Genomic DNA, 26,116 nt, shown 5'->3' on the forward strand with positions numbered 1-26,116 from the left:
AATTATCTCCAACGCTGTGGTTAATTTTTGCCTTTAGAAAGCAAATTGACTATATTTTTTTCCCTGACTTGTTTTTAACTTCTTATATTTGCTTTTAAGATCACAGTTGATGTGTGTTACAGGCATTTCTGCACCTAGTACTGCTGCAGTTCTTTGCTTTGTGCTCCAGGGGGCAAGAAGCACTTTGTTCTGTGATCCAACAATTCTGAAATTTAAAATATGAACACAGGGTAAACACTGTGGAAGATGGCATCATAAATAGATGGGAAGGACTCATATTCTGCTTCCTTTGTCTGTCCAAATGCAAAGCCGTAATAGTCCTTCGTGACCAACACTCTGCAGAGTTAACCCAATCCTTTTAATAATCCCTGTAAGAAAACTGGTTGCTATGGGAACACATTCTGTGGTACCACTTGACTGTCAAAATAACCTCATGAAATATCTTGCTAAGAATGGCTTAGAAATTGGTTTAAAATAAAAAGTAAATAAATCCACCTTCCTTGTGGCTAGAAGCATGAAGTCTGCAACAAGGGAGCAAACATTTCCTACATGAGAATCAGAATAGTAGAGATACATGTATCTGTTTTCTCAACCCTGGTGAGTGAGCTGACATAGAATTTAGAAATATTTATCATGCTTGAGTTAGTGATATACCAACCTGCTATGTGCATAAGAAGTTAGCACAGGGTCCAAAGGCTAAATGAACCCCAGGTGTTACATGGTTTATTAACACCTGTCTGTGCAGTGTCTCTGCTTTGCTTGCCAGTATCCTTCAGTTCGTATTCATCTTCAAACTGCTCTGCTGTTACTGCTCTTCTCTTCCCCAGTGCATTTCCTTCTCCTCTGCATGCCCCTTTTTTCAGCATACTCCACACATTTCTTTATTCAGTTGCTTAAAATAATCTGCAGTTGAGTGGGGTTTGGTCTGTTTCTTTGTTGTTTGAATAAAGGCCTCATAACAGTGCTTTAGAGATTAATAGATGTGGTCAGTTGCTGTTTCAAGTAGCATTATGCTGGCCACTCAAAAACCCAGCCACATCTGAAAGATTGCTTGACTAAGTATTCCTGGAGATAGAATTTGTTATCTGAATATCAGATGGGTTTATTAAAGAAACGCCAAGAAGATTAGAACAGCTATTTCATGTACTGCAGTTTAACTGCAGGACAAAATAATTATCTGTGGCACAGAGATCGAGTGTGAGTAAAATTAGCAATTTTTTGTTGTCGTATTTTTTTAATGCTATATTTTAAAAATCATTTGTCACTGGTTTAAATTTCCTCCTTTGGAAATCAATAGAAGTTTCCATTGCAATTCATTTAGTTGAAATAAATTATCATTCATGCTAAATAACATAAACAAATGGAAAATGCCCACATATTCTGCTTTCAGCTGTCATAAAAAAGATAGAATGCAAAAATCAGGCTTATTCCGTTACCACTGAGGCCAATATGGAAGTCTTAATGCTCTCAACTCAATAGCTTTTTCTAGTACCTTTCAGGCCTTCTAGTTTGTGAAAAAAAAGATAATTTTTTTTTTTTTGTCAGCAAAGTATGCTAACATGTTTGCTATTGATAAATATCAAATAAAAATTGAAGCCTCACATTTTGACTGATTTTTTTTTCCCCTATAAAAACACTGAATTAATCCATGTAAATGTAATTCCATTTTTATCTTCTGAACACAACAGATGACTATTAAAGCAAGATACCCTTAGTTCATGCTGTTTCCCTATAGAAGTATTTTTAAATATTTCAGAGCTGTTCTCAACTTACTTGTGACAATAATAAAGCAAATTTTCAATTAAAATAAAGTAGAAATTGCTAATTACATGATAATCAAGAAAACAAACATATATTACTATGTTCACTCAGGTTTGAAGTATAATTACAGGTAGCTCAACATACACCTTCCTGAGAAAATGTGATTTTTATACAACAGAATAATGGTTGAGTAATAGCTCTGTAGTGAAATAGGAGGTTATCTTTTGGCATTTATAAAGAAGAGTCTTTCAAGTTCTTTTTATTAAGTGAAATGTTTATTTACAGTCTGTCTATGTTTAATTTGAAAGTACTGCTTCTTTATGTACAGAGGCCTCCTTCAATGTGTTTATCACCAAGAGAGGATGAAGAAGATGACGGAGGTGAAAATACTTGTGGTCCTTCAGGTTTATGGGAGGCATTGACACCTTGTAATGGATGCAGGAACCTCGGATTTTCCATGCTTGCACAGGTATATGTTTACCTTTTCATCCTAAAACTCAGTAACTATGGAATACCTGCTTAATCTCTTCTCTACCTCACCTTATAGTCATTTACAGGCTTGCCTTATGCACTTCACAATTGTTACCTTTAGTCTTCGTTTCAACTACAAAATCCAGTTTTAAAATGAAACGTTGAGGTTCAGCTTCCTGTTGTTATCCAGTTATCCAGCTGACTTTAATATTCGGACTGTTTGATAATTATTACCCCTATTTTAGATTTTATGTTGCATAGCTTTCTCATCTGATTTAATGCGGCAAGACATTTTGCAGTCCAGAGTTTCCTTTGGGATAAGTTCTCTATTTTTGACCAGCTTCTAATTAATGTAATGATGTCTCAGCTACTTTCCTTATAGAACTAATTGAGGACATACATAACTCAACTGATGTAAGAATACAGCCTAAGTCTTCTCTTTGAAGATTATGTAAGTTAAAAATAAACAAACAAAAAAACAAAAAAACACCAGTCCCCTTTTCAAATACTCATGATAATACTGGGAATAAATAAAAATGGGTTATATACTTGGGTCTAAAACCCAGCAACTCAGAGCAGGCCAGTTTGCAGTAACCACCAAGGCATGCCAACAGCTGTGTCCTCAACAAGTGATCCTGTACTGCGACAGAACAGGATGTTGCTTATGGCCACTTCTGGGTCTCCCTTGTTCTCTCCCTCCTTTATAGCTTAGCACTCTAAATTCTGTGACATCTTTCCTGAGCTTTTTTTGTAGCATTGGATGGAGATCTGCCAAATTTCTATTTAGAAATGTCTGGGGTTTGGGGGTTGTTTTTTTAGTTCTTTTTTTTCTGGTTGCATCCTTATTTGGCACTGTGTTTAATGAGCTTTGTCAGAATCCTGTGTACCAGATTGGAATTAGTATCCTGTCTCACCACACTGTATACACTGTTGCTTTCATACCATGACTGTACCTTTTATTCCCCTTAGTCTCATGAGACTTGCACCTGTTTGAAGTCAATGCTAAGGCTTCCACTGCAGTCAGAGGAAACAGGATGCAGCAACTAATATACTTGAATAACAATGAGCACTGTCCTGTCTTTTTATAAGCTGCTTTTGTACTCCATTCCACTTTCAGTAGCTTTTTTCTGCTTCAAACTATCTATCATTTCAGACATTTGGCAAGGTGTAGAGCCACTGGAGTTATCCTCACTTACAATAGAAGCTCAGTAGTTACTAACTCCTCATTTTTATGAATTTGTTTTGAAAAATAGCTCTTAAATGGAACTTTTCTTCTCTAAGTGTGTATTAACTGCAGTTTAATTGTTGTTAAACATTCCTGTGATGAACATATGTGTCATTATGGAGTGATTTCCTGATTTTTAAGAACCTTCTCTGTTCCTAGTTTCCTTTTAACATAATATATATTTAAATAATGTTATAGAATTGAAGAATGGATTTGAAAAATAGTATGAAGTTAGCCTGGTTGGTATCTCTCTCTCTTTTCTCTCCTTCTCTCTCTCTCTCTCCTTTTTTTTCTAGTAAAGAGATTAATTTCAAGAAGGATGTAAATTTTAAGATAGAGACTACTGAGTTAGTATGATTCTTGGTATTTCAGTTTTAAACTCAACTATGCAATAACTCATTTTCCTTGCCCTGAAAACTAGCAACACTTTTTTAATTATGGTTCTTAAAAAAAAGAGTATATTTAATCCCCATTCTTTCACAAAATGATATAATAGCTTTCTAACTCATTTTTCTCCATGAGAATTGAAGATGGAGGTAGAGGTAGTATTTAGTTTTTATTATTTTCCTTCTTATACAAGAAATTAAGGAAGCTAGCAGTGAAAAATTTCAAATTTACAAGTTGTTGAATTTGGTTGAAAAAGCGTTACCATCACTGTTTGTGGTTTTTCAGACTATTAGCTCATCAGTGCAATCTTCCAAAATTAATTCAGATTGCAGCAGAGAGTATCTTGTTCATAGGGATCCAGAACACACACTTTTTTATTTCAGTGCTTAGAATAGGACCAGCATGTTGAATTGGCCTGAGAAATTATGATAGATACATACTACAACATTATGTTTTAGATAAAAGTACAAAAATATGCTTCTGATATTCATGCCAATACAGTACCATGACAGAAAATGCAGATTTCACTGTGAATAAGGTGAAATAATTGTCTTGGCAGTCTGTCTTCAAATCCATACTCTACTAAAAGGACTGAAACAGACAAAAGGCTCTGTGAATTACTCCTAAATACCAATGACAAGTTTTGTTTTCCTGATCTCTTCTAGAACAGATTTTGTAGTTATGTAATTAAACTCCTTTTGCACATCAAAGAAGAACAAACATGAAATTGATTCTTGGTTTGTATATACAGTAAGAGGTACAATGGCAAAGAGAATTTCTGGTGTGATTATGACAGAGGCCATCCGTGAGCTAATAAGCTGACAGTATGCAGCATGCCAAAGAAAAGAGCATACAAACTTGATTTCTTTACTGCAGTAATGAAAAAAAGTCTTGGCTGGAGGTACTTCTCACATGCAGGGTGTAATTTCTGTCCCTACTATGCTGGGAAGTTTCATTTTAATAATGGCTGTTATATTAAGTTCTGTGTAAATTGTTTTATAAGTTCTGTGTAAATTGTTTTATAACTTGGTATAGTAGTAATAGTGGTATTCTCAGAAGTGGCATAAGGACCTCTCCTATAGCCTTACCATTGGTGAAGTCCTGGAAGAGCTTGAAGGAAAAATCTTTCTGCTTTTTTAGAAGCTTCAGTGTTTTAGAAGTTGCTTAAGTCTGCACATGAACAGAACAGTTAATCAACTTCATCCAATCCTCAAAATAATCTGAAGCCAGATTGACAGGATACCCACCTGTATCTGTAACTTTTAATTTCTGTTACTGTGGCTGTTTTTTGTGTTGTTTTTTTTTGTTTGTTTTTTGTTTTTTGTTTTCTTCCCAAAATTAATCTTTGTTTTTAAGCAGAAACTCCATCCTTTGTAAAATTGATATGTACATTTTGGTGGAAAAAACTGACTTCCACAAATGAGTATTTTATATCTGACAGCACCTTTCTTAGGAAGGTTCTATATTCTGTAGCTATAAGTCAGTACAAAAGGAAAACTGTAGTTCAGCCTACATAACTGAATAACTACCTTCTACAAATTCCAGAATTTCATATAATACGCAAGCAGAATAAAAGCAAACTTGAAAACTTTCAAATGTGTAAGCTGCCTTAAGTTGTATGTATTCTACTTCTTTGGCACTCTAAAATTCTAGCATAGCAGGCTTTGTTGGGAACAGTTCACTGTGCAGTGAATTCAGTTTATTAAACTGAAACAGAAGTTTTATAAGTGACATAATAGTACTTCCACAGGCACCTTCCATAGGTCTTCAGTTCTTGTAAATTATTTCTGCAGTAATTAGCAAGATTTTTGATGCTTTAATGTCTGTATTTCTTAACCAAAGGAAAAGAAATGATGCCAATGAACTTTCCTCCTGTCTCAGATCTGGAGTCAAAGAAAATGCTATTTCCCATAGAGCTTTCTCTCTAACTAGCCATAGAAGTAGGAGATATGTGACAAAGTATAACAACTGGCTGGAGAGGTCTCACTGTGCTCTAGATAACTACTGAAATGAAAACTGAAATATGATCCTTAGAAATGTAGTTTTTAACAGTGCCTGGTTATCATGTAAAACCTAGAAGCAAAGTTTAATCTTTGCTACTGAGTATTTAAAGGAGGGAGCTTTTATCAAGAGAGTGGTAATTCTGGTAAATATAGGAAGCTGTGCTGAATGTGAAAGTTCAGATGGAGAAGTAGCACAGTCAGCTACATATCTGTGTGGGTACTTAAGAGGATCTCCAAAGAAAGGCTGGCAGGACAGAGTTCAGTGGATGTTTGGGTTGCAGAGAGATCTAGACAAGTTACAGAGCTGGGCAATTACGAACCACATGATGGTTAACAAGAGCAGGTTCCAGATTTTGCACCTGCACAGGGGCAACCCTGGATATTTGTATAGACTGAGCTGCTGGAGAGCAGCACCACTTAAAGGGATTTGGGGTCTTGTCTGCTAGCATGTCAAATGAGAGAAAAGGTCTGGTGGGCGTAGTCAGGAACCAGGGCCAGATCGTGGTAATGAGGTAGATTTGAAGTCAAGCCAGTCTGCAAGTCCTTGGCAAAGATACAGTTGTTACAGTGTTGCAGCAAAGTTAGAGATTGCCTCTCACAATTTATCTGAGGCAGGAACTGGGACCATGAACAGAGGTGTGGGAAAGGTCCTCTGATGAGTGTTCAGGACATTAATCAGTGGACTCAGAACAGATGACAGTGACAGATGCTGATGAAAGTGATTACATACATAAACTGGACGCTGAATTGAAATAAAGTTGTTATTTGGCCTGTTACAGCACAAAATAAGACCAAGAAGGAACTCTTACTTTCCATGCATTTTGCATATAGAGTTTCCATATCAGCGTGTAAGAATATTTCATTTGCTTTTATAGCTACATGTCTTGGCTGGCATTTGTATAGACAGTGTTCTTCCATGGACTTCTTTCCTGAAAGTTCTCAGTGCTCTGTGCTTCAAGGGCAAATAGAATTTGTGAAAAACTATGTTTGTGGGTCTGTGTAATGGTGTGATTGTATGGCACCAAACACTGGTAATGGTGAGGGATGGGCTGTGAGGAAGTGCTGTGCCTGTTGGTATACTCCTGGCTCTCATTTGAGCAAAGTTGTAAGAAGCAATTTGAACAGTTTGTCAAGGGCATTTATTTACTTTATTTATTGGTTAAGGGGTGCAAGGTGAGTGGAAAGAAATAAGTAGAGGTAGAACATTCCTGTTTGCCCATTAATAGAATTGTCTCTTGGTCTTTATCTTCTATTCCACAGTGCTGTTTAGTTTAGTATTCAGATTCTAATATGTTTTTTCATAAAGCAACATACAAACGTGATATCATTTTCTTTGGAATGAAACAGCGTACTCCAAAAGAGCTAAATTCTATTGTTTTCACTCCATTTTCTTTTTTATGGATAGTGAACTCTCCATATTTCTCTGCTAAACAGGTGAAGTTAGCAAGGCTTGATGTACAAAGATAAATACAGAACAGTCTGTCATGTTAGAAAGATGAGTGTTACAGAGTCCTGTGTACACACAGCAGTATTATAAGTTTAAAATAAGCAATCTGCACACTTTAGTCTTGACAGCCATGCCAGCATATTTTCCTAATTGTGATATAAAGTAATTGTGAGATAAGGTAGGTTTAGCTGTGTCCCATTTAGGAAGTTGCTGGATCAGCTTGACTGCATTGTCTCTTGAACATGTTATATGTGAACTTCAAACCCTGACAGTTATTCTCTGCGTTTGATATGACAGCCAAGTAGGATCACCACATGTGTTTAACTGTTACAGCATAAAAGTAATGTCTGTAGAGAGTAGTGCTGTTACTACCGAAAAAATGGAACTTTGATTTTAAACCTTTAAGCATAAATCTTCCTGTTACCAGCTGCCTGGAAGCATGGCTCCTTACAAAAGCAGATAGATATGGAAATATCTATACTGAAATATTAAAGAAGAATTGCACTGCTCAGTTAATGTCAGATTTTCATCTTTTTAGTATCAGTGGACTGGGAAAATTTTGCACTTTGCACTTTTGAGACTGAGCTGTACTCAGAGAATTCATGGATTGCTATAAATAGGAACTCTTATAAACTCTTTGTCACAGGTTCTGCTGTGGAAGAGAAATTTCTCAAAAAAATGTTTTGTATTAGGAGGGAAGGATGAGGAAGTGGACTCTGGACTGCATTTAGAGGTGATAAACTGTAGTACTGTTTCTGTACCAGTGTAAATTCTGATAGGAATATTTAGAGTTTCAAGTTTGATGCATCACTTAGTAGGATTGTATGTTTAATGTCTTACTTCAAGCAGGCCATCATGTCTGTCTTTTCTTATTTTTGTCATTTTAAAAAGCTGTTTCTAATGGGGAAGAATTTCATATTGCCAAATGGAGTAATTTTCCTACTTAACATGTATTTCCTTGATAAAAGCAATTTAAAGTTTGTTTTATAGAAAATCTGACAATAACAATTATTGTGTCACAATTAAGTTTAAATCACAAAGACAGTTCTGGATATATAAGAGATGAATAAGGAAATTAGGTAAGAAACTAACACAGTTTTCACATAGATACAAAATAAATTCCTGAAAAATGTCACTGGTACTATCCAGAAAGAGATAACATATGTCTCTATTAGATAATATTAATATTGGTAAATTTATTAGGCATTATATGTTTTCATCTTGACATATTAACCCAGCTTGAACTTCCATTCTCAGCTGCCTCTAAAAATTTTTATAGATTTTAAGGTCTATGAGTGTTGAATCTACTGTTCGAGCACAGAGAAGGGACCATAAAAAAAGGAGTATTTCTCCTTTGCTATTTAATAAGAGAAAACTGAAAAGTGTATTTTTAACTAAATAGTCTTGGCTGAAGTATTTGAATAAAATGTACCCAAGAAATTATGTGTCATCCTTCACTTCCACTGAAGTGAAGACTTTCTCTCTCAGTGCATTCAGTGGAAGAACATTTCAAGTTAAACTGGTGAGTAAACTACTTTGGTTAATATTACTTGGTGTTAAAGTTCACCAAAATTAGAAATAGGAAGCCTTGAGGCATTACCTAACTTACATGTTACAGAGAAAGGAACACATTATCTTCTTTGGTGGAATACTAATTCGATAAATGATGATACAGATAAATAGAGATGGAGTTATCTGCTATAGGGAACTTGCTGTAGCAAAGTGTTTGGGCTTGATGATCTCCAGAGGTCCCTTCCAGCCCCTACAGTCCTATGATTCTGTGATTATCTTCCAGGGACTACCATTAGCCAGGGAAACTTTGGAAGGCAGCATACCTGAAATGTAAATAGCCAGATTAATTTTTTTTATGTTTTCTATAATATTTTCCTAAAGTTTCGAGCCTTTAGGTAAAAATACGGTTATATTTCCCTAATTTAATAGATTAAATTGTGAGTTTATTTAAATTGTATTGATGTGGAAAGCAATATTATCCATTATTTCTGTTAAACTCATGATTTACAGTGTTGTCACTTCTGTGGTAAACTGAAGCTTCATTGGTAATTTCAGGAACATACCACCCACACATTGAAGCAGCTACTGAAAAGTGCAGTATGTATTGTGCCTAGAAAGGATCAGCAGGTGATGATTATATCCTGCTGAACAGCAATAGGAAATAAATATACTGGAAAAAATGTGGCTTATTTTAGCGTTATGCTAGATTTTCTGACTGTGCTTTAAGGAATGAAGCTGATATTTTGCTCTTGTACATAATATGTAACTACTTGATTTCCAATATAAATTTCCAGTTGTTGATGACTTCAGATGTCTTGTGGCATATTCATTTTTACTGTGCTAGTAGCACAGTCTAGACACCACTGCACAGGTATATAATTCAATCATAAATGTTGCAATCTACTAATCCTTAAGTATTTTCAGAATTGACTGGTCAAGCCTAGAGCATCCTGTGCTAATGGTTTACATAGGTCTGTTTTGACTGAAAGGTTGGTTGAGATGTCTTCCAGAAGTCTCTTCCATATAATTATACACAGCAATCTGGATGCTATAGTTCTCTATAAAATACTAGAAGTGTGAGCTCAGACAAGCTCTATTTTTTGAAGGTTTACTAATGACTGACCAGCACTGTGTAAGTCTGGGCACTGCTGGTCTGTGTCGTGTCTTGGTATGATCATGAAACAGCAGAATTAAATGGGAAAGACAGAGAAAGAGTAATCAAACAAAAATGGAAGTGCTGATATATATGAAGTATTGATAATCATGCTGATTTTCAAGACAGACTTAATAGCTGTTAAAAATATTCAAATGAATGTACAAGTTACTGCTGAGTTGTACATCATCATGCTCCTACCTAAAATGAGGTACGGTGATGGACTGGAAAGATCTTAAATGCTGCTTTGTGGTTTGCAATTTAGTGGCACTTAGACAACACACTTTAAGGGAATGTTTGTGCTTTCAGTACAGCCTGACAAATTATGGGAAAAGAGAAGAAAAAAATCAACTTAAATTGCACAGCAAATGGATAGCAATAATGCATAAAAATAGTTTTGTACATGAATGAAATTCATCTTTATATGAAAAACTTAATGTTAGACCTTCAGCTGCTTCATAACAGAAATATTAAAACATTCTGTTGAAACTTGAGTACTTACTTAGGAGTTCAGTCTGCCCAAAATGGGTTTACTGTTCAATATTACATTTTGTGGGATAAAAGCTATGATAAATGCCTTGTATTTGTTTATAATAGTAACAGGATTTTTATTTATTTATTTATGTACTTACTTATTGGTGGTGTACAAATATGTTTGATAACTGCTGACAAGGCAGTGCTTGGAATTGAGAGGAACTTTTTTTTTTCTAGTTTTTATTATCAGGGAAAATCATGGCTTCATAGGTCAGGGAGAGTAAGTCCCTGAAGAAGCCTGTAAACTTGATAGAACCTGATTTCTTACTGAAGAAAAGATCTGACTGTCAACTGAGCATTTAAAAAGAACTTTATAACCTGTTTCTGTAAATCCTTTCCTACTGTACAAAAGAGATTGTATGCATTGGTTTTCATGTTGTGCCTGACTGTAGTATTTCACAGAAAATTTCTTCTATTATGAATACCTATTATACTGAGGATGAAAGTGAAATAAACTCTGATTCAACAAATTACTAAAGCCTGCTTAAGCATAAGCATTCATTTTCTTAATCCCATTTGGGCTTCCATTTTTCAGGAGACATGTATTCACAAAAATCCAGACTTAATTTAAAGCTAAGAATTTCCAACAATCCCAAGCTGATTTCGATTAATTGTTCCCAGTATTTAGTAATTAATATGAAATCATGAATTGCAAGACAAAGAAAATGAAATTGAAGTTAATATAGCCCATGTTTTAGGAAAAATGGGAAATAAGATTATATTGCTGTATTTTTTCATGATCATGTATTTTGAATTTGTTTATAAATAGAAAAGGTGGTCTGCTACTTCTGGTCAAATAAGTCCTTCAATCTTCTGGCCTCCACAGAAAGACAATTCAGCTAGGAAATGCGGAAGTCATTTTTTATGGTTTTCTACCTAGAATGCTGGCAATCATTTGTATTGCTATAGAATACAAATGCTCGGCTCACATTCTAGGAACAATAAATAGTCCTGATACTGTAATAGGTAGAAATAACAGTGACCCTTCTGCAATGTAGAGAATAGTTGTTTTTCTTTGAAAAAAGGAGATTAAAAACAAACAAGTCTTACAGAAGTTTCTCTATCCAACAATCCAGCAGACATTTTGCAGAGTTCTCCAGCGTAAAGGATATACATGTGCAGATATGGATGCAAATTAAGAATTTGGCAGTAACAAGGTGACTATATAATTTCAGAGGTGACTTTGATATTATTACATCCTAGTTTTCAATTCACAACATTTTATAATATGAAAAAGATGAGAGGAAATAGAATCTTTAAGGAATGTCAAATTCCATTTAATTCTACCTAAATTTGAATTTGTCATAATTAGGTCCATAACTCTCAGGTAGTAATTTACACTCCCTTATTCTCTAAGTATCTGTTAGCACACTAGTTTCCTCTCTAGTTATCCTTTCTATTTGATAGATGCTTAAGTTCTACATAGACATAAGGCTTTTTGAGTAAACTATGGTAATTCACTTGTATGTGAATATACTCATTCAGATTGGTTTTATAGAGTTATTGTTTTTTCATTGGGATAAATAAATATCGACAGCAGAAAGTTCATTCAGAAACCCATCTGGAAGCTTGTGTTCTCTATGTCAATGAGAAAGGGTAGACATCTCTGATTCAATTCGTTTCAATTGATTGCTATTTTATGTTGAACAAGAAGCCACTGGAATTCAGCCAGAGAGGTGAAGTAGAGGGGTGCATTTGACTACATACCTAGCCTTAAAGTTGATCTTGTGTGTAAATTAAACACGAGACCCCTTACAGAGGGTGTAAAGCTGACAAAGCAGAAGGTCTGCCTATGCTCCTTTCGACCCACTCTTGAGGATAGCCAACTTAACCATCTTTCTTATGAGAACACTTATTTCTTATTCCAGACTCAATGACCAAAGAACTGCAGTTTGAATAGGATGTCATTTTCAGTCTGATTCAGGTGATTAAGACCCAGAAATTGGTTCTACAATACATGCAGATTTTTTGCATTATAAATTTATTTTTCTGACCAACTCTGTTTCCTCATCAAAGAACAGTGAAATAATCTTGAGTTTTCAAATTTAGATTAGATGTCAGGGGGAAGTTTTTTACTGAGATAGTGGTGAGTTGCTGGAACAGGTTGCTCAGAGAGATTTTGGATGCCCTGTCCCTGGAGGTGTTTAAGGGCATGTTGGATGGGGTCCTGGACCATCTGATCTAGTACTTGATCTAGGGAAGATGAAGTTTGATGATCCATGGGGTCCCTTCTAAGCCAAGATATTCTCTGATCCTATGTTTCTATGATTCTGTGATTCTCTGTAACTTAACGCATTTACACTGGCATTTTGAAGTTGAGTTATGTGATTATTGAAATGCATAACTTAAAGCGTTACGAGTCAGTAGGTGAAACAGTTTTATGTACTTTTTAGCATTTTGTGTCAAACACTGACTAGCAGTTCAAACATGGAGGAAAATTGAATGGAGAATATCTCCAATAAAAGCTGGTAGGACTGCAAATCTGAGGTGAGATTCTTGGATTCTGGCCAAACAGAAGTCAAATTCTCTCTTAGGTTCTTTGAAGTAAGAATATTGCAGTTAAATTATAGAAAGTTCAAATAGTGTCAAAAATGCAGCGAGATTTATTTTCTAACCTTTATTAAATGATTATTCTATAAAATCACAAAATTTTTGGTTTTTATTATGTAATAAAAAAGTGGTAAGTAGATTATCACACCATAGAGATTGTAACAAATAAAGCTTAAACAAGTCTCAGTACAAAACCATGTAGCTCCTTATTTAGAGAGCCATAAGAAAATAGCATTGTCTATACAAATGTTTCCCCCTCATTGATGAATAAATTATAGAGCTATGTTGATGTGTAGTCCTTCAGTTTTATCCAATTGAGATTAGCCTGGTGAAGTCATTCCTCGAAGAATAGATTATGAAGGCAATACCACAGAGTAGTACCAAATCATGGAACTTGTAACATTAGTAAGTTTTAGTACTTTGTTTTTGGTGCATATTTGGTGCATATTCATTGTATATGGCATAAGGTTTCTACTGTGCAAATTTGTGAAAATTTGTATGATTTCAGAATAAATGCCGTGGATAGATACTAAATATTTTCCCAACAAAGCACAGTTTATTAGTAACAAATTAGCACACTGAGATGGTAAAGCTTTCTTTGCAAAGAAACCACTGCTCATAATGCCTCTCCTTTTTGATTTTATATGCTCTCTAGCCAAGTCAGTTTGCCATTTGCCATTTTAGGCTTATTTTCTGCTTTACGTTAATAGTGAAAATTACTGTTTACACAGAAGACAAAGGATAATGGTTTTAAATTAAAAGCATAGCTTTAGATTAGATAAAAATAACTTTGCTATGAGAGTGATGAGGCACTGGAACAGGTTGCCCAGAGGAACTGTGGATGCCCCATTCCTAATCGAGGCCAGGTTGGATAGGTCTTTGAACAACCCAATTGAGTGCTATGTATTCCTGCCAATGGCAGGAGAGTTGGAACTAGATGATCTTTCTAGCCGAAGCCATTCTGTGATGTTATGAATCTATGAATATATTTTTCTTCCATATCTACCTAGATGTATTCAGTTCCTCTGTCTCCTCCAACTCATTTATTCATAGTTTACTGGCACTATAATTAACAGGAACTAATCTATAAAATCTGAGAAGATTCCAACCTGTCTGCTTAACACAAGGTAGTGAGTGAAGGGAGTTTCATAACATTTTTACTGCATTGCTTAATCCTTAGTAAAGTTTTGATTGGGCAGAAGACAAAATTTTCTTCAGAGTTGGACTGAGCCCATCTTTCAGCTGTGGAAAGCATGCTGGCAAAAGGGTGAACAGTTCACTGTCTTGTCTAGAGGCAGAATTCTGAATTCTTATTCACTCTTTAATTGCATATTTCACACCTACTCTTTCTCAGGCACATCTGAAAACATTACTGAGGAAAATATGTATTTTATTCACCTTGGGGAAGGCAATTTAATGATGACTTTAAGAAAAACAAATAGATCATGTGACCCTCATAATCAATCTGTCAGTTGTTGACTGCATATTACTGAGATTTCTGTAAGCCAGGAAGTCTACCACTCTCCCCATAAATTATTTTCTTTTCTGTTGCAATCCTTTTCTTCAAAGGAAAGCAAAACAAAAACTAACCAACCAACCTCTGGAAAGCTCTCTCTCTTTGTTTTTATCGAAAAGGTCTGATTATATAACAAATTGAGAGTGTGTAAAATGTATCTTCATAGTTACCTTCAAATTTTAGGATTGTTACCAAATTAAACTCAGAGCCTGACAAAAGTATAAATGCATTTATTGATCTCTGGTAATGTGGAAAGCTGTTTCTTTCTTCTTCTGACCAGAGTGCTAGAAGAGCCTTTCTCCTGTACTTCCATGTGCTTTGAACTTTGAAACTTACCTCTTGTAATTGTGAAATTATCTTCATTCATCTTCTGATGCATCACCTCAGCTCCTCACTTTCTAACTATTTATTCTGTCATTTACCACAGAAAGTGGTGTATGAAAATAAAGCATTTGTATGGGCCTTCCTTCATATATGAAGGTCTGTCTATGAGATGATGAAATGATATTGGAATACTTGACAAAGACTAAAGAAGTGTTTTTATTATCATACTTAGCAATGCATAAATATGTATTTTTTTTTCATCCTGATTTCCCTAAATTTATAGAAATTTGAGCTAAGTGCTTTTGTGTGTGTGTGTGTGAGAGAGAGAGACAGAGAGAGAGGGAGAGAGAGAGAGATTTTAAAACCGAAGCATAAGAGCTAAGCAACTTGCAGAGAAGCACTGTTTCCATGGAGCTGAGATTTAGACTCATTTTATCTGTTTAATATAATAACCTTCATTTTACATGGGCCTTTCACTACAGCTTGATATACAGGCAAGCTGTATTTTTTGTAAACAGTTTTGTTTAACATTGTTCATGAAAAAAACAGTGGAAAAAATGGAAGGATGTTTAACCTGGAAATTTCTGTTTAGTTTTTAATTGCATTTTGTTCAGCTAAACTAAGACTCATTCATTAAACCAGTTACTGCATTATGCTATATTGTCACACACAGCCATTAGCATTTGCATAAATGAGATTATTTAGACTTGCAGTACATTCTTTGTCATAGAGTTATTTATTAGAGGAATCATCTACTCTCTTTCATGGCCTGGATGTCGCATGCATAGGAAAATGTGTTGCATGACTACAACGATCTAACTTCATTTGAAATTCTGAATATCTGCCAGAGAAAATTATGAACATTCTCCATAAAATACAGTGATATGCTCCTGCTGCTGAGGTTAACACTGCATTCATTATGCTCACGATGTACCCATCTTTTCAGACATTTGTAATTTGGGCTACATTAGCTAATTTTGTATTGTGAAACTTTGTAGGACTCTTCAGCTCTTAAGGATTGACATTAGCAGACTTTTCATATGAAATTTTAGTTTTTAAACAAGATATGTGAAAATACACAATTGACAGGGGAGGATAAAGCTACACTAATGGTGCCATATCGATAAGAATGCTCATTTCTTTTCTTGAACAAAAATTTGAAAAAAAAAATTCAACTTTTGTGAATGGTTTCTGAAAAAATAATGCGTCTTTATTTTACATTTCTAACAGTATGAATATACAGGAAAATAAACCTCTCTCTTTTTTTTTAATAAACATTTTTATTAGCTCTTGGGATAACTTATTGAAACTTTATCACAAGGGCTGTTCCAGGTACTGGTCAGAAAACATTCTTTTGGATAACATTTAGTAGTACTACAACAGCAAAGCCATGATTTCAGATGCTTGCAAAGACGGTAAACAAGACTACTTTTAAAATCTGTATGTTTAATACTTTGTGCAACCACAGTAGATCCTCCAATGTCATAACCCTTAAATGAGATTACTGGGGATTTTCCAAATATTGTAATATATCATGGAGTGAACCTTATTATATATTCTGTGACAAATTACATATCCAAATGTTTCTAGCTGTCATAACAAGGAACATTCATCATAGTTTGATTCATGAAAAATGATTCTAATTACACAATACTATACAAATGGCTTTGGTTAAACTATTTGAAATAGATAAGGAGAATTTTTATAGCCATAAAATTACAGTAATATTACCACTTTTTTTCAATACAGAATAAATCAAATTAAATATTTCACTATCTTATTGTGGTTTTAAGTTACAATGACACAGGAAATATTTTCAGTGATTTATTCTCAGTACGTTATCATGACAAATTCACACAACATTGCTTCAGTTCAGGCATTCTCCCCACCACCTCATGTGTCAGAAAAATATCCCAATCTTCATTCATTGATCAGAAGCCTCTTTAGGACTTCTTTCTTGAATGAATTCCTGATTCATCTCAGCAGGCTTTGTGACTTATCAAGAACTGTGGGACGTATGATCTGTCCCAATTTGAGAACAGTATATCACAGTTTATAAACACTGAGAAATAACAAACATGGTAAATGCACTCATTGCTCAGTTTCATGCTAGGTTTAGGCTGGCAATCAATAACACTCCAAGGTATTTTTAATAGAAGTACCATAGTAAACTCGAAAGTAGTAGCCAGGTCGAATTTAGCCTACTATTGTGGAAGAAATTCTAAAAGTTAGAATTTGATGGAAGTTCATCACTCCTCATATAAAAGAAGATATCTACAAGTGGCAGATAAATCACATTCTTCTCTTATACCTTTATTAAAATACTTTTTCCATTAAAGGTTTTCAAGAAAAAAAGGAAACCCTGTGTATCGTACCTCTGGTCTGTGTCTGTTTGCAGCTAATCAGTGATATAACCTTAAAGTTTTCTGAATTATCTGACAATAAGGTCATTGAAACTGGCCACTAGTTAAGCTCTTTCTAGACCAGTGTTCTTAAATTATCTTTTAAAGTATAAACACTCTTAGGGAAAATATTCCACATATTTTCTTAAAAAAAAAAAAACAAAAAAACTGAAGCCTAAAATTTTTTTTTTTCTAATCTGTATGATTCTCACTAGGTGTTTCACATAAGTTGTGATGGCAGTTAATATTTAATGACATCATTTATTGATATTGAGGCTTATGTAAATCGAGATGTGGTAAGTTTTTAAATAACAGGATTGAGTTGGCCTTCAATTGTAAATAGCCTAGACTCCAAGAGGTCAACTCTACTGTTCATAGTTTTAGAATTTCTAAGTTATAAAGAAATTAATAATTATTTGTTAAAGCACATCTTATCTAGATGAATTGCCACTGCAGAGAAATGATGAATGGTAGCAAATGATATGTAACAGTATATCCTGTAAGAATAGTTCATTTTCTGTCACTGCTCATTTGGCAGTCATGTCTGACTCAGGTGTGTTGTTCACTGTTCCAGGGAAATAGTAAACAACTCACCTGATTTCTGCTGGGTAGGAGATAGTATGAAAAATAATGCCATTACAGATAGATTATTTCTTCTTGACAGAATGTCAGTTCAGATTAGATGCTTACAGAATATCTACTCTTTTCTGTTCTCAGATCATACAAAAAAAAATTATATGCACTGCTAATATCATACTCCTTGAGCATCTGTCATTCAAACTCATTCTTGTAAGAAAAGTAAGAGAATCTAGAAGGGTAAAGCTTGGCAGAAACTTGGAGAAAAGGCCTAACTCAAAATCTTGTAATTTTTGAAGATAGACCCTTGGTATGGAACACTGTTTTCACTTGTATGAGGGCTGCTTCAAAAATAATATCTCCTATTTTATTATGTTGGCCTGTAATGTGAGAATCAGATGTCGGTGGTATGGCATTAGAGGTTTGAGCCCTCCCAAAAATATTCTGTTACATTTTGTTGCCATGGAACACTTGACAGTAAAGTAGCAGTCTTACAGAATGGTATATGACATGGAAGTAGATATAAAGCTAAGGTGGAACTGAATTTCTCCATGCAGAAAAAATGGCACCCATTGACATTCACTGACACTTTCCCTGAATGTTTATGGAGACCAAACAGTAAAAGCGAGGAGAGTGGGGTGGTGTGTTTCAGCAGTGGCAACACTGGGTCACCCCCACTCATGTAGATTTTTACTAGTGCAGCATGCAGGCTTGTGTTCATTGCTGGCACAAATGCACAGCTAATGGTGGTGACTATGTTGAAAAATAGTATTTTGTGGCTGAGAATTTACTGTATCAAGTAATGTTATTGCACTTTTTGCAGCTGTTGTAGTTTCCATGGAAATAAATAGAAGGTGTTACTTTTGGAGCAACCTACATATATTATTACTTGCAATCACCAAATGTATATTTTTAGAAGCAAGTTCAATCCTGCTGGCCAACAGTCACATCCTTTTTCTTTCCCTTTCTGTTCTCTAGTCTTTTCTGGGCTTTTAATTACAAATGAGATATATTAGACTATCAATTATTTTCAGAAGAGACCCAGTTTGCCAGAGGCCTTTGAGTAAAAGGCATGGTGTTTCCCTGGCATGTTTTCTGCAACTTGAGCCTCATATTGCTGTTCATTATATTATAATCTAATTTATATTGTAATAGGATGGACAGCTCTTATACTTTCACAATGACTCACACACTTTCAACCTTTCTCTCTTTTTCTTTTCATTCTGTCGAATATACATCTTTATCTTATCAACTTATTTGAGTGTACTCAGCATAGTGTATTAGTTTTATAAATTTTAATTTCAAATAAGAGCTAATTCTTAGTTCCTGATAGTGGGTACTCAGTTATATTTGTCATCTTCAACTTTTTACAGAAATTTGAGAATGAATTATCTCTAATTTTTAAAAATTAGAGATAGATCAGATTACCTTGATTTCAGAAGATTACTCAGCTATAATGGAATTGTATTTCCTTAAGAGATTTTTTGGTAGAGATGAAATATCTAGGACATATGTAGTAGAATTATTGTAGAATTCCTGCATGTTGCAGCGGGTGAGGTGAGACAACAGAACTGATATTACTGAGAAGATTGCTGCAGCTTTCAGTCTTAGAAAATTAAATCACATTACCTGATGCCTGATACTTTAAGATGATTTTATGTAATCTGCTAACATTTAACATGGATTGGTTAAAAGCTTAAAAATTTCTTGAGTATGTTCAGTGCCTACAAAATGAAGAGCATGTCACGTTACAGCAACCAGAGGAGTATGTTGCTTTCTTCCAGCAATGAGATCTTTCTGTTTCTCCTTTCTGCTACTTGCACTCTTTCTAATTAATGCTTAACATCTTCAGTTAGTTTTCATTTGATAGAGTTCTAGACGATTTAATTATTAACTTTATTTTGACTCAAAGCTCTGCTTGGTGTACTGTTGTCACATTCACTTTTTTATGGAGAGAGTTCATAAGAATTTATTTGTCAGCGGTTTACATTCCAACCATTTTCCCAGTAACCCCTCCTCTTTTATATATCTATTTTACTGTATCATACTTTATTTATGTACAGTCCTTGACATTTCCAGTAATCCACATGCCCTTTATATTTAGGATTATATCTTTGTCTATACAATTCCTTTCTTCTGTGATAAAAAAAAAAAAGTCATTAGTCCAGTAATGCTGTTGAGACTTGATAGTATATTCTTAATGTTCTGAATCACAGACAGTCTGCTTGATGGGACAGTTCAATATACCACTAAAACTTCTGGCTAATGCCTTTTTCTCCCTTCCTCAACATTTCCTAATGGTGGGGATACTTTCTATGTATAAATGTTAAGAGGCTTTGTGTCGTTATTGCTGCTCATTCAAGTATACAGAAGTAATTCATTGTTACATCCTGGGATTTTGCCATCAAAATACTGCTTTTTGTGAATAAAGGTATTTCTTTACATATACGTAACAAATATGCTTTGTTACCAATAAAATAATATTTAAACAAACAAAAAGAAATGTTATCATTGTTCAAGCCAATAATCATTCCAGTCAGTTAAAATTTGCATTTCAGCAGAATGTGACATTTAACTTGTTGAATGGTAATCCCTGCTAGCCAGTTACCGAACCTGATTCTTTTCCTGTCACCAGAGAAATCTCCCTCTTACGTAATTATTCTTTTGCATTTCAGGAATCTTATTCAAAGAAGAGAGGTTATGCATTGGAAGGTATACCCTCTGTACCTCTGGATGCAGTTCCTTCAGAAAATGACAGCAGTCTTTGTGATTTGATAGACATAGCAGTGACCAAAAAGCCTTGTTCTTTAGAGATAGCAAGAGTATCTTCCTCAAGACCAGGTAACTCACCAAATAATTTTTTACCTAGTCTTTGGTGTAAGTATAATGCAGTAGGCATAAGATGTCACCTGTTTATGTTTTTAAGAATAAAATACCGTATTTACTTATCTCAGCATGATTATAGCTTTCATCAAACAACCATAAAAGCTTAATATCAGAATAAAGATTAATATCAAAATTCTGTAGGAGAGAAGATAAAGCAGAGGTTTAAATAATTTTATAGATAAATAAACAAAGACGGCAAAAAAAAAAAAATAAATAAATAAATTAAAAATAGAGTTTCTTTAAGCCCAGTCATATGCAGTAAGCTATTTACCAACTTAATTTCTGTTTCTTAATGAAGTGCTTGTCAAAAACATTATACAAGTACTTCAAAACTTAAAGTACTCCATGATTCCATGTTACATAAAGGGAGATCTGCTCCCTTTTGGAAAACGAAACACTGAAAAAGAATTGATAGAAATACTAAATGATACTGAAATATCTTTTCTGTTTGGCAGACTGCTATTTGTATTACACAGGTTTGAACAGCAATGATGCACAGTGATTATAAAACCATAACATTACTCTGAATAAGATTAATAATATCTATAAGGACTCTGTTTACTCTGTTCTCCAAAATTAAATGCTCTCTTCCCTTACCCTTGTATGAACTCTTCATTAGTCACCACCTGATACAGGAATTTCAGATGTAATAGTTTCACTGAAATTAATGGGGAGACTGCTTTGACAAATGAGAGTTCTCAGCAACACAGACCTATATGAAATGGGCTGTTGACTTTTTGACTTTTGCTATCTTGATAATGAATCATGATTTGGGAAATACACAAGAATGACAGATGATTATTGCCTAACATTGACTAACATTGCATATTGTCTATTGACTAACATTGCATTATGTCTTTTGCTTTTCCGCTTAAGTGGAAGCACCTTCTTGATTTCACAGGTGAATTGGAATTGGAACAGTGAGAGGTCTATATCAGGCATAGTACATAAGGGCCAAAAATCAAGCCACAGCTTTGGATTCTGCCATCCGAGGTAGAGTGGAGTATGACTCCCACCTCTTCAAAACACTTGGGCAGTAACAGGCAAGAGGGGATCTGTGTTACGAACAATGATCGCAGAGGTAGCATGGAATGGGATAACATCTTTACACAATATGTGCACCAAACGGACTAGAATCTGACCCAAACATCAGTATGTCTACTCATGTAACTGAAATTTTACTTTGCTGATTTTTTGGCTTTCATTATATAAAAAAATTAGCAGATTGTACAGAACAGTCCTTAACAATGTTATCATTTGTCAATCAGTATAGAAAGAAAATGTCAGATTATCCTTGTTTTTGAGACTTCAGTGCTAGATTAATTACCATAAACATACTTACTGTGATGGGAAGATTGCTATACATTGCCACAGCGCCATAAATTGGCTGAGGGCATTCATTATCTTCTTCCATAGTAAAGGGGCTTGACTGCAGAGCTTTCCACTGTAATTAGCATGAAAAAATGCTGATGGAAATTTTCATTAGTTAAAACACCAGGCTTTAGAAACGTGCTGTCTGGTGAACACAGACATTTTTGAAAGACATAATAAGCCCATTAAAATCAAAATAAAAACCAGATGCAAAAAAGGGACATTTTTAGACCATAATATGAAAATATGTGTGTATGGTTAAAAATAAATTGTGTCAGATGCCCGGAGAATAATCAAAGAAGATGTGAGGGCACCCATCACCTCTGTAATATCTAACAGGGTCAAGCTAACAGTAAAAATGTACAGTAATTCTTTCTGTCTTCATGTTCCCATATGCCTTTATGATTTTTTCCATGGCATTTTATTTGGAAGAACATTTGGCTGTATAGGTGAGCAGGTCCCAGAATGTGATTTTATTTTAAGCTATAAATACAGTAATTATCTAATTGGCATGGCTTGTAAATTGTATCTGTAATCATGTTGGCTGTTATCTTAGTCTAGAGATGACCTAAGTGAAATCACCCGTATCACTCACAGTTTTAAGTTATTTAATAATATGCATAATCGTTTGTGAATGTCAGCCTGCCACTTTAGTTCATGCACATTTATTGCTTGAATAAGTTATGTATTATGATTACAGAGATCACTCATTTAAAACAAGGACCTAATTTGCATTCCTTTTTTTCCCCTGAATTTCCCTATTTTTGTCTCACTGAGAGTTGCTGACTTCGATAATGCTCTTTTTTTTTTTTTTCCAAACTGCTGTACTATGTCACATGTTCATTTTAGAGCATGAGGCAGCATTTTTGAACATGAAATTGCATCTGTCAGTCTCCTTTCCCCAGGGGGGTGGATGCTCTGATGAACTCTCCCCACTGTCTGGGGCATTACTACCTCTTGCCAGTGTGTGACTGGCTGAACTCAGTCATTGAGTTCTTCTTTGCTTTACTGAGAGGAAAGGTCATTTTGGCTGGCCTTTCTAGCTGCAGAGCTGCATGTTGTAACTATTATCTGCCCTGCCAGTAAACTCCTGACAGGCTGGGAGTAGTCAACTTACCAGCAATCTACTCTCTGATCTTCTGGGGAAAATGAGAGACTGGTCTGTAGTTCTTTATATTATTTTAAATTTCCTGAGTGTTATTCCTGAACTAGCAGAGAATAGCACTCCGTGGACCAAATGGCAAATGATTGTTAGGTGTAGAGAATAAAACAGGAGAGAAAAAAAATGGTTTGTTACTTCCATTTCTGAAATCCTGCATTTTCTATATGATTGCTTGCCATAAATTAGGTTTACGTTAGTAAGAAGAGTTTAATTTTTGGTTTATGCTGATGGCTAAAACAGTGGCTTCACATTAGGACTGTTTAAGAGAAAAAAAAAAAAGACTGCCCCTGTGTTTGAATTCATGTAGAGCTGTTTCTGCTGTAGATTGATAGAACAAGGTTGGCAGTTTGTGATAGAATCTCTGCCAGTTTCTCTACTTTTAAGCAGTTAAGACTTGAGACGAATAATCTGAAGCATTGAACTTTGACACATTTTCTTCTGCTAAGTAAAATACAAATTTGCATTTAAGATTTTGCAAGTAGATCTCAAAAAATCAGCTTCACAGAATAAATTGAATTCACAGATCAATCTTGCTAATATTTTTGTGAAGCTATTCCTGAGCAGTATCAGCAGTTCTTAAACTAGACATTTCTACCACTCATTCTAATTTGTAGAGGAAAAAAAAAAATTGCACAGGGAATATTTAACTTTGAAAAATAACCATAAAATTTTATTAGTTCATAAGGTACACGTTAATATTGCACTTTTGATCTTACAGATGTAATTAATTTTTTTGAACTATTAGCCACAAATTCATCATCTTGGATAGGTGTAAAATCTTAATAAATGTCTGAATCTCAGGGCACTGGATAATTCTAATGCAAAAGTAGACTTCATCAAGTATCCTCATGAATGCAGTATTGTTTTTTTTTTATCAGTCAGGCCATGCTGTATTTGGACCTGTGCTGTGGAAGACTTATAGCCTTAACTTATACCCTTGATGCTATATCATCCTCTATCCCTAAGCCTCTCAGTGTCATACCCATTTTGTTTAGCAGAAATATAGGATGAAATGAAATATGGGCTACATTTAAAAAAGAAAAAAAAAAAAAAGTAATTTTTTCACTGGATTAAGTGTGACCATACATGTTCAAATCTCTTCCAGTCTGCCTCTGCAATTTTTACTCCAGAAGGTCCCCAAGAGTCTGAGTGGCAATCTATGTGCTAAATTGGTAATAATAATGACTGATATTCAGTACTACTTAAATCATTCTTAGGTCTCATTGAGTATCATTATGAAATAGAGAGGAATTTTCACACTTTTAAGTTGGAAAAAGACATTACTATCTATATAGTGCATGAAAACCTTCCTCGGATGAGGGAGTTCTAGTTCAGGGACCTACTTTTACCAGATACCTAACAGAAGCTGCAAGTTGAGCAGGCCTTACTGAGCTGTCTTTCACTCTGGAAATAGTTCAGCTGCAGCAATGCAGAACTCAGTGTGGGTTGTGAAATCCACTTGAGAAATAAGTTAAATACTTAGGTGCTTCATTTATGCTGAGCTCTCAGCCTCTGCATCATCAAGGGTTCCCCAGTCAGCAGTTTTAAAGATAGCTCTGGTACATCCCTACCCAGTTGCATCTAAGATAGGGCTTCTGTCAAGGGGATGAAAATGTCCTTAGATGTGAGAGAGACTAGCCTGCAGCAGGCAAGCACAAGGCAAGGAGCTGAAACAGAAAGGAAGTGAATTCATAAAGGCTGTTCTGGTCATCTACCCATCTCAATGTATTTCGGAGAAATCTTGCTGTTGTCAGTCATGATGTTTGTGATACTTAGGAAAATTACTTGGTTTGCACTTAAATGCCAGTAGTTTGTAGGATGGACCATGCAATAATGAATAATATGCAATAATAAATCTGTAATTAATGGCGTCTTATGCTTATAGTCTCATAAACCAATTCTCATCATTGAATTGACACAATGTATTAACTGTCCCCAGGCTGTCCCATTTACTGCAACATAAGGGTTTCTTTTTGCTTTCTCAGTCTGACTTCCCCCTCCTGCCACTATGGTGAATCTGAAAATCTGCAGCCAGTGTGTCTGCTCACCTCTGCTTTCATTCTCGCATTTGCTGTGTAACAGTATCAGCAAATTCATACGGATAGCTAGGGGACTACTCTTCAGAAACCTGAATGAGAAAATACCCTGGGTGTGATAGCACTGTTATAAAAATTAAAATAGGAATCTTCTACACAGTTTTCTAAGTCATCAAATCCTTGGCTTGGAAAATTGATGTTTGTCAGGTCATCGCTACTGATTCGTTCAGCAACAAATCTTCACAACACCTGTTCTGACTATGTGGACCTTTCAGTTCTCCAGAATTAGACTAAACAAACACATCTTTTCTTGTGTAATGTATGCCTTCACTTTTACACAGTTATTTTCTAGCTGCATGGCAACCAGTGCAAAGTGGCCATAGGAAGCAACCTTTCTACTGAGAAATGTGTAAAATCGCCTGCTTGCTGTTCAGTCTGTTCTATGGAATGGCAATTAAAGGGACTAACATGAGTCATCCATACATCATAACTTTGAAATTAATGGATCTAAAAGATCATGCACTAACCTTTTTTAAGTCCACTTACCCTCGAGCAGAATGGTTGCTATTAGACCTTTCTTTCATTTAAATATGCTTTTAAAACCAGAGATAGCAGAGCACAGTACGCATAAACACATGATTACTGTCAATCAGAATAAATTCCCTCAATGATAAAGATCGTTTTAGCTTTGTAGGGGGAAGAGCATGATAAGGACAACAGTCTTGTATGAACCAGAGTAACTGTGGCATGTAAAAGTTGGCCTAGAGCTATCTGAAAGTAGCTAAATTCTGTGAAATTTT

General features: G+C 34.9%; 1 protein-coding gene across 9 annotated transcripts in view; it reads left to right on the forward strand.

Moving 5' to 3' along the window:
* ANKS1B (ankyrin repeat and sterile alpha motif domain containing 1B) overlaps positions 1–26,116 on the forward strand; it is a 403,660-nt gene that overhangs the window by 93,511 nt on the left and 284,033 nt on the right. For all 9 annotated transcript variants that reach the window (XM_052667844.1, XM_052667843.1, XM_052667851.1 and 6 more), the window contains exons 9-10: positions 2,090–2,230; positions 20,537–20,702. In XM_052667844.1, the coding sequence (XP_052523804.1) occupies positions 2,090–2,230; positions 20,537–20,702 (307 nt within the window). The remainder of the gene's footprint in view (positions 1–2,089; positions 2,231–20,536; positions 20,703–26,116) is intronic.

This window comes from Tympanuchus pallidicinctus, unplaced genomic scaffold (genome assembly GCF_026119805.1).
Source record: "Tympanuchus pallidicinctus isolate F22 unplaced genomic scaffold, pur_lepc_1.0 scaffold8, whole genome shotgun sequence".
Classification (NCBI taxonomy): Eukaryota; Metazoa; Chordata; class Aves; order Galliformes; family Phasianidae; genus Tympanuchus; species Tympanuchus pallidicinctus.